Below are 9814 nucleotides of genomic sequence, written 5' to 3'. Positions count from 1 at the left end.
CAACAGCCTCTTCCACGGAGCAGTGTCTGAGAGCCTGGTGCTGCTGAGAGCTAGAGCAGTGCAAACAGCAGGCGCCTGTCATTTTCACAGAAGATCTGCTTTGTCTCCTTGTGCATCCCACACCCATTGTCCTCAGAGCTTAGGAATTGCCACAGACTGGCTTTTCTGGCAAATGGAAACCACATTTTTCAGGATAATATTGGTTTTGAAGATTTTCTGCTCTGATGGTTCCCTGCACACAGGACAGCAAGTAGAGCTTTCTCCCAGGATACCTAGAGACACGAACAACAGCAGCTGTGCCCACAGCCCATGGTGACTGGGTCTATACAGTAATTCAGGCAGATGGCACAGGTGAGCTCTTTAGGGAAGTTTTGTGGGAGGTCTGATCCCATTTTTCTGAGGGAAGAAAATCAAGAGTTTCTTCCTCTGCCCTGGAGACACAAAGGTCTAAGCAAAATGTGACTCAGGTTGTGACTCAATGACTCTGTGCCTAGAGCAGGACAGGCTTCGTAGGCATGTGACACACATGGAAAGCAGACTCAGGAAAGCTCCCACAACCTGGAGAAGTTCCTTAACTATTTAATCAACTCCATCTCCCTCCCGCCCCCTTTTCTTCTACATTAAGAACAATCCCTCTTCTGCTGACATCCTTCCTTTTCCAAATAGCTTGAGTTTCAGGCACTTCACCCAAATCTATAGCTCCAGGTGCTGGGTCCCGAAGGCTCTAATATCCCAGCTAACACTCAATGCCAGTCACTCACTTGGCTCAAGATATTTGACTGATTTTCATTATGTCATGTGATTTCAGGCAATTTAACTTTAATTATATCCCAGAACTATTTTAAGCTTTTAACTTTGATGAACTCAAACTAATCTTTTTTTTTTTTTTTTGCTGTTACATGTGTTTTGTTTTGTCTTTTTAAATTGATTTCAGAGAGAAGGAGGGAGAGATACAAAAAGAGAAACATTGATGAGAGAGAAACATTTATTGGCTGCCTCCTGCACATATCCCAGTGCAGATGGAGCCCACACCCTGGGCAAGTGCCCTCACCAGGAATCCAACCAGTGAGTTCTGGGGCATGGGTTGATGCCCAACCACTGATCCACACTGGCTGGGATGGATTAGTTTATATTTCCTTAGTAAATAAAATTCTTGTAATTAACTGAGGAAAAGTTGCTGCTAGAAAAAGTGGTTAATAAATAGAAGGAAAAATGGCCTTTGGCTTTATTTTGAACAATTATGGCCCCCAGGAGAGAGTAATTGTGCTTTTGGAGTTCAAGACTATTTTTAAAAATCATAACTGTACTAACTTACTAACTTCATCTACTTTAAGTATATATATGCATTTGTTGCAAAAGGTTTAGAGTCAAGGTTGCAATTCCCATTTCTTACGAAATCTCTGCATTCCCACAGCTGGCTTATTTAGTGAGAAATATATCCAGGATGGGATGCATCCAAGTTTAAGTAGCAAGTTTTGGCAGAGTCCAGATAGGAATTATTCATTTAAAAATATTCTTTCTTTGTCATTTTCCCCCATTGATGTGGGTTGCCATCTTGTTACAGTGAGTCATAAACTAAGTAGTTAAAGGAGACCAAAATGATTTTCAGAGTAGCTGCCTTGGGAGCAGGCAGCAGGCTGGATAGAGGTGGGTGTCAGGGAAAGCTTCACTTAAGGACTTGTGCAGGGAGCACCCAGATGGTTAATTTGACTGTTAATTTTAACAACATGTTAACAATGTCTGTGATGTCAAGGCCACAGCCACAGCCACAACCATGGCAGGACAGAGCAGCTATTTTTTCTTTTCTATTATTTCAGAGAGTCATAGAAGGGGAGGGAGAGAGAGATAGAAACATTAATGATGAGAGAGAATCATTAATTGGCTGCCTCCTGCATGCTTCCCACTGGGGATCAAGCCTGCAACCCAGGCATGTGCCTCCACCCAGAATGGAACCATTACCTCCTGGTTCATAAGTTGAGGCTCAACCACTGAGCTATGCTCCAAGCACCAGAGCAGTGATTTTAGAGCAAGGGGCTACTATTGGTGATCTCAGGGCAAGAGTTTGATTCCTGGTCAGGGCACATACCCAGGTTGCGGGTTCTATCCCTGGTTAGAGTGAATGCGGGAGGCGACCTGTCAATCTTTCTCCTCTCTCTCTCTCTCTCTCTCTTTCTCTCTCTCCAGAATAAATAAAGATACTATTGGGTGAGGTTTTTATTTTTTTATTTTTATTTATTTATTTATTTATTTATTTACTGCTTAAATTATTACAAAGAGTATTACATATGTCTCCTTTTTTTTCCCCCACCCTTGACAATCCCCTGGCCTCCCCTACCCCCCAGTGTCTTATGTCCATTGGTTATGCATGCATACAAGTCCTTTGGTTGATCTCTTACCCCCCCCCTCCTGCCCCGCCACCCTCCTCGGCCTTCCTGCTGTAGTTTAACAGTCTGTTCGAGGCAACTCTGCCTCTGTATCTATTAAAATAAAGAGTAGTGGTCAAGGTATTCTTACATTAATATATGACAACAGCCCTGGCTGTTTGAGCGCACTGGTTCGAGTATCAGCCCAGGATTTGATTCCCAGTAAAGGTCAAGCATGTTGATTGAATGTTGATCCCCTGCCCTGCTCTGCGCATGTAAAGAAGGCAACCAATCTATGTGTTTCTCTCAAGTGTATGTTTCTCTCTCTGTCTCTCTTTTTCTCGTTATCTCTCCACAAAGGGCCATTGATCAGCAAATTATCCCAAAATTAATTCTGGGAAATTTATCTCAAACATTTCTCAACATGTTGCATGTCAACTATGGAAGCATATGGATGAAGAACTTTCATTTTTCAGCAAAAATCAAATAATTCTGTGAGAGTCTGCCCCCTGTAGTGCTGTTACATGGTGCGCTCCCTTACAGGGACTTGTCCCAACAATCACTTGCAATACTGTTTCCTGGATTTGTGATTATGTCACACAGAATTTTAAAATTCTATAACCCTTCCATCTCATTTCTTCCTAAACAATAAATATAGTAAGTAGCCCAGCTGCTATGACTCATGGTGGAGCGTCAACCCATGAAACAGGAGCTCAAGATCTGATTCCAGGTCAGGGCACATGCCTGGCATTCAGGCTCAACCTCCAGTAGAGAGCTTATAAGAAGCAGCTGATTAATGATTCTCTCACATTGATGTGTCTATCTCTCTCTATTTCTCTTTCTTCCTCTCTCTGAAATCAATATGAAAATGTATTTACAAAAATAAAACAGTAAATAAATACAGTAACTAAGCTACATAGAATCTAAAATAAGAAAGGAATCTCAGGTTGAGTCATTTGCTCTTTGTTTTCTTCTTCAGGTGTACACAGCAGATTCTTCTTCCCTATTTGATGTTATGATTTTTTTAATTTCTCTGTGCATATATTCATCTTTTCTACTGACCTATAATCTCCAAATTCTAGGGGATTTGTCTTACCATTGAAGCCTGGGTTTTGGGAAGGAGAATCAAGAAGTTACTATGGTATCTAGCAAAACTTAATTATGATGGTTTAGTTATTTGTTGATATATTATTTATTTTTATAAATTTAGCTTTTATTGATTTCAGAGAAAGAGATAGAAACATCAATAAAGAGAGAGAATTATGGATGGGCTGCGTTCTACAAATCCCCTACAAGCCAGCATTTCAGGTATGTGGCCTGACCAGGATTCCAACTGTGACCAAGGGCAGCCTGCCCACAGAATTTTTTGATTTTTGGTGGAAAATGAAACTTCTTCCTCTATATGCTTACGTAGATGACTTGCAACATGTTGATAAATGTTTGAGATAATTTTCCAAGAATTAATTTTGGGATCATTTCTGGTCAATGACCCTTGCCTTAATTTACAATCCTACTCATTGAGTAAGAAGTCAAGTACTTCACCTCTTTCTAGGTTATGTGGGCTTTGATAGCTTTATCATTAATTTTTCAATAAATTTTAAAAGGTGAGTTTCATTTAGATTTCCACTTTTCAACTTTCCAGCATGGTTAGATTATTTTCATTTCACATATTTCTAAAAATCAGAGCTAAATTTTATAACTTAGATGGTGGGTGTATCAGTGATTGTTTTTTTGTTGTTGTTGGTTTTTTTTGTTTGTTTTTTTTAAAATATATTTTATTGATTTTTTACAGAGAGGAAGGGAGAGAGATAGAGAGTCAGAAACATCGATGAGAGAGAAACATCGATCAGCTGCCTCCTGCACATCTCCTACTGGGGATGTGCCCGCAACCAAGGTACATGCCCTTGACCGGAATCGAACCTGGGACCTTTCAGTCCGCAGGCCGACGCTCTATCCACTGAGCCAAACCAGCTTCGGCGTATCAGTGATTGTTAATAGTGATAGGTGCCAACAAAATATGGGTAGCATGGCACCACTGTTAAAAATAATTTTCTACAGAATCTATAAGATGGTGACTATAGTTAATAATACCATATTTGAAAGTGTCATGCCTCTTACTGCAAAATACATTTACATTCTGTTAGGATGAAAGCCCCCAAGTGTTGTTTTCTATGTGTTGTAAACCTAATCAGCCATCCTACTGTCTGTAATCTATTCAGGTTCAGACTGGTTACTTCCATTTGAAGACATAAGCCAGTCTCAGCAAGTGGGTGTGGCCTTACCTGGGTGGACTCATATAAAAGGCACATCTGTGCAGAGGCCACTTCACTTCTTCTCCAGGGGAGACTGACTGAAGTTGGAGCTGCCAGTTGAGCACAGAGGTTTCCTACTGACCCTGATATTGACAGAACTTCCAGAGGTGGGACCATTCTTAGTGCACACTGGTGAGTATGGATTTAGAGTAAATATATATTTTTTGGAGTAAATATCTCCATGCCTTCTTTCTCTTATTACAAATATTTTCAATTTACCTGTTGGAGTGCTTGCATCTTTTCTAAGTACACAAGTAGATTTCCTAGTTAATTGAAATGACAGCAATATCTGTGATTAGAGCAATTGTAATATATGGATATTTATTGTAATAAATTAATTGATAATATTTTATTTTAGTACCATATTGCTACTAGATATTTTAGTTTTTAAAAGAGATTTCTCTAGTTTTTGAGCAATTATGAAAATCATACACACATAAAATATCCCACATAATATGTGTATGTAAGTGTCTTCATACATCTTAACCTAAAAAGTAAATGTGTTCAATTAGTTAAAAAACCCTTGTAAAGGTCCTATTGGCTATTTTTTTGTTTGTTTTTTAAGGCTCATGTGGCCAGTTTCTGATTTTTTTTCCTTAACAGGCACATTTTTATTTTTATTTTTAAGTACATTTTTATTGATTTCAGAGAAGAGAGAGGGAGAGCAAGATAGAAAGATCAATGATGAGAGAGAAACATTGGTTGGCTGCCTCCTGCATGTCCCCCACTGGAGATCAAGCCCACAACCCAGGCATGTGCCCTAACCTCGTGGTTCATAGGTCAATGCTCAACCACTGAGCCCGCTGGCCAGGCTGATTACTGTTTCAAAAGGAAAGAGGGAAATAATCCCAGTGGGGAAACAAACAAACAAAAACAACCAGCAAACAAAAACCAAACCAAATCTCTTAGACCTTTTTGGTCCTGAACCTTATTCGTGTTGGCTTCCTGAGCAGGACCCAGACAATTTAAACAGCCATCCCAGAGATGAGAGGATTTCAGGTTCTAGACCAGAGGGAAAGACTAAATTAGCACTGAAGGGCAGGACCTATATTCAAACACAGTACCATTCCAAATAAAGTCAGATGTAGGAGCAGGAATGGGAGTAGAATGTGGGAATATTTGCCATGTAGATGTTTAAAATCAATGCCAAGGATGAATTACAAAGGGGGAGAGGGGTAAATAGATGATTCCTGAAATTCCAAAGGAAATTAATTGAATCAGTGAACTGTCTTCCCCACTACAGAAACCTAATTAGGGTGGAGCTTCAGGGATCCCTATATCAATGTGTCTCAAAAGCCAGATTCATTCTGTTTGGAGGCATTTGAAGTTGCTGGAAAACTCAGAAGGTTACTGCTGCCTTTAGGTACAAGAACCCAGAGAACACAGAACTCCTGACCCGACTGGGTGGGGGATCCTATAAACATTGATGAGATCAATTATACAATCATAAGATTTGTACATGCTTGTAAGTAAATGAGTTCTTTCTTCTTTGATTAGAATAAATAAATAAGTACATATATAGTCATTTAATTTAACTTTCTGTAGGCCTAAGACTGTATTAACAAAATGTAATTACATAATGAAAATTATATAATTACTTTTAGTTTACTCTTGAGCTATAGAATTTTGATCTGTTATTATTTTGACATTTACATAATTATTTTTTTTAAGTTATGTTCCTTGTGCATACAAATTGGGATGAGGGAAAGTTATATATTTTGGGTACTTTTATAATTGGCATGAAACCTAAAGCTTAATTGGAAAACCTTGTTGTAAAATAGTAAAAGTGACAGATGCTTAAGAATGAAGAAGAGTTAACCAAATAAAATAGTAAATGTTCCATAATTCTTATTCAGTCCTTGACATTTGAGGAAAGAATCGATATGATTCATTAGAAATCACTCATTCCCCTGCACTCCAGATAACCTACAAATTCACCATTTACTGCACGTTCAAGATTCACTCACAGAAAAAGACCTCAGTGGAATGCATGTCTCCTTGGCTTGTTTCATTTTATTTCAAGCCTGTACCTTCAGTCACAGATACCTGAGCTGCCTTAGAAGGTGGCCAACTCAAGGCAATAGAGAGCAACAGTCCTCTGCCTTTTCCACATTTCTCTTTTCATTTTAAATTTTTTCTTCTTCCCAGGGCTTTTTTCTTACATTGAGCCTTGAAAAGCCAGTTATTGTTCTATTTAACAAAGGCCCTGGTGAGATCTGGCAAAAGGCAGGCTAGAATGAAAGTTAATATAACTCTTTTGAAAAGTGCAAATGTAGCATATGGAAGGTAAACATAAATTTTGCTTCAGAGGTAGGCAGGCCATTTTTTACTTATATCATTAAGGCTATTTGATTGTTTGAGGGACATATCCCGAGTGAGTTCTGATTTTCTCATTCATTTTTCTATTGCTCCTCAGAAACATAGAACACACACTGCAGAACTTCCAAAATAGCTCAGCTGCTAAGTCTTAATCTTGAAGACTTTTGAGTTTCTGCTGTGGTGTTTGCATAACTGGGGCCTCATAAGTGGCCCAAAGTCCTAGAAATGGCATTGAGTAACGGCCAAGACCAATGGCCCAAAGAAGACATTGTGATTTTACTGGACCTCATGAAGAATAATCTCCCATCCAATGACAACCACACGTTCAAAACAACCCAGTCACATATGGACTGGGGAAAAGTAGCTTTTAAAGGTTATTCTGGAGAACGATGCAAACGCAAGTGGTTAGAGATTTCTAGTAAGATAAGAAAGTATCGCACTTTGACAGAATTAGTCCTGGAAGCTAAGGAACATGTTAAAAATTCTTATCAAAGCAAAAGACTTAAGAAACATCCGGACATGCCCAAGAAGCCCCTGACTCCTTACCTCCGCTTCTTCAAGGAGAAGCGTTTCGAATATTCCCAAATGCACCCCAAACTCAAGAACCAGGAGCTGACCAAGGTCATGTCTGAGAAATACAAGGAGCTCCCAGAGGAGATGAAGCTGAAATATATTCAAGCTTTCCAGAAGGAGAAACAGGAGTTTCAGAAGAAACTGGTTCAGTTCAAGATAGACCACCCTGAGCTAGTGCAGAACCCTGTTGTCCCCAAAAGGAGCCAAACCAGAGCCCCCAAGAAATTTCAGAGAAAAGGGAAGGAAGTGAAGTCTTCCTCAAAAAACTATTTTTCTGAGTTTAAATCCCATGGAGAGCCCAAGAAGCCCCCCATGAACGAATTCCAGAAGTTCCACCAGGATTTGTGGTGGAGTAGGGAGCTGCAAGGCCTGCCCCAGAGGGAGCGCATGGTGGAGATTAGCAGACGCTGGCAGCACATCCCAAGGAGCCAGAGGGAGCATTATAGGAAGCAGGCTGAGGAGCTGCAGAAACAGTACAAGGTGGACCTGGAGCACTGGCTCAAGAGTCTGTCTCCTGAAGAGTACGCTGCCTACAGAGAGAGGACCTCTGGGAAGCAGAAGAACATGAACATGTTTGGAGCCCCAGACCCCAAGATCATCAGGAGAGATGTGCAGTCTCCACCAGCAAGGCCTCTGCCAGGAGGGCTTGCACAGAACCAGGGGTCACAGGCTCCCGGGATGGCGTCTTCAGAGACAAATGGAGACTGTTCTCATTGCTCACGGGGATCTGAAGAAAAGAAGGAACATGGGGGAAAGGCAGAAAGCAGCAGCTCCTCAGACTCCAGCAGTAGCGATGAAGATGCCAGCAGCTCCAGCTCATCTTCCTCGGAGGACACCACTGATTAAGACTCCAACTGAGCTTTGTGCATTCCTGGATGGCGGGACAGAGAACTTCCCAACAGAAGTCTTTGGCATCTATGTACATTGAAGGGCTCTTCTCCCTGTCCCTGTTTATTGCTTTGCTTCTCCCTTCCTTTCCCCTACTCCTCCTCAAAACAGAGTAGGACGGGTTGGGAAGCAGGAAATTGGGACAGAACTCTCAATATCAAGTCCACACACCTGGGAAGAGAGGTTCCTTCTGGAGAAGAAATATGTGTGAGCCTGTATTGGGTCCCCCTACACCATCAGTACCACAACCCCTAGGTTCTCCATGCAATGAAGGATCTTGAAACAAACAGTGAGATGATTGGGCAGCTGTGAGGAGCACACTGCACTGGACTGCATATTTCTGAAGAAAGAAGTTTTGCTTTCCTCATTTTCTGTCTGCCAGAGGTGGTCAGGGGCCACCATGAGCTTGTGACTCCTACATTCTCTGCAAGAACTCTACCTCTGGACTCTTACACTACATCTGGTGTGAGAAAGGAGTTGTCATTCTTAATGTGAGAGTGGGCAGCATCATGTAGCAGGCAATATTTATACATGTATATTGAACTCTTACATCTCTATGAGACTTTTTTTACTAATTTCAAATAAAATTATATTTCCTAAGGTTAGCTATTTCCTTTGAATGAGGGCCTCCATGGAATAAATGTTTTATAATTTGGGGCACTGCTGCTCTAAGTAGTGCCTGCATTTGTTCTTGGCAAATCCCAAATTCCTTTCTGTTGCTTCAGGTTCAAGTGAATTTCCTATTTAGCTTTCAGGGTGGATAGGAAGGAAGGAAGGAAGGAAGGAAGGAAGGAAGGAAGGAAGGAAGGGGAAAAGAAAGAGAGAGAGAGAGAGAGAGAGAGAGAGAGAGAGAGAGAGAGAGAGAAAGAAAGAAAGAAAGAAAGAAAGAAAGAAAGAAAGAAAGAAAGAAAGAAAGAAAGAAAGAAAGAAAGAAAGAAAGAAGGAAAGAGAGAGACATCTGGATAGCCCTGGCTGCTGTCCTCAGTGTTTAGAGCATTGGCCTACACTCCAAAGGGTCTTGAGTTCAATTCCTGATCATGAGCACCTACCTGGGTTGCAGGTTTAATCCCTGCCCCCTCTTGGGGTGTGTTTGGGTGGCAACCAACCGATCTGTCTCTCACATAGATTTCTCTCTCTCTAAAATTAATGGGGAAAAAATCCTCAGGTGAGGATTAATAACAACAACAAAAAGTATATAGATAGATACATAGAAAGATATAGATGTGTAAATATACACTATTCTGTTCTACTGGTCTGCCTGTGAATTATTGTGGCAGTACCACATTGCTTTGATTATTTGGTTTACTAATGTATTTGAAAATCTATTTAATGTGAGATTAAATTAAACCCTTTCCCCCT

General features: G+C 40.6%; 1 protein-coding gene across 1 annotated transcript; it reads left to right on the top strand.

Annotated features, from left to right (window-relative positions):
• Positions 1–3629: 3629 nt before the first annotated feature.
• LOC102441319 (upstream-binding factor 1-like protein 1) lies at positions 3630–8413 on the top strand. The gene is made up of 2 exons (XM_006092910.3): positions 3630–3671; positions 7202–8413. Exons 1-2 carry the CDS (start codon positions 3630–3632, stop codon positions 8411–8413), a joined length of 1254 nt encoding a protein of 417 aa, XP_006092972.2.
• Positions 8414–9814: the final 1401 nt, after the last annotated feature.

This window comes from Myotis lucifugus, unplaced genomic scaffold (assembly GCF_000147115.1).
Source record: "Myotis lucifugus unplaced genomic scaffold, Myoluc2.0 scaffold_106, whole genome shotgun sequence".
NCBI classification, from domain to species: domain Eukaryota; kingdom Metazoa; phylum Chordata; class Mammalia; order Chiroptera; family Vespertilionidae; genus Myotis; species Myotis lucifugus.
The sequence above is the reverse complement of the archived record's forward strand: the minus strand, read 5'-3'. Positions and strand labels throughout refer to the sequence as shown.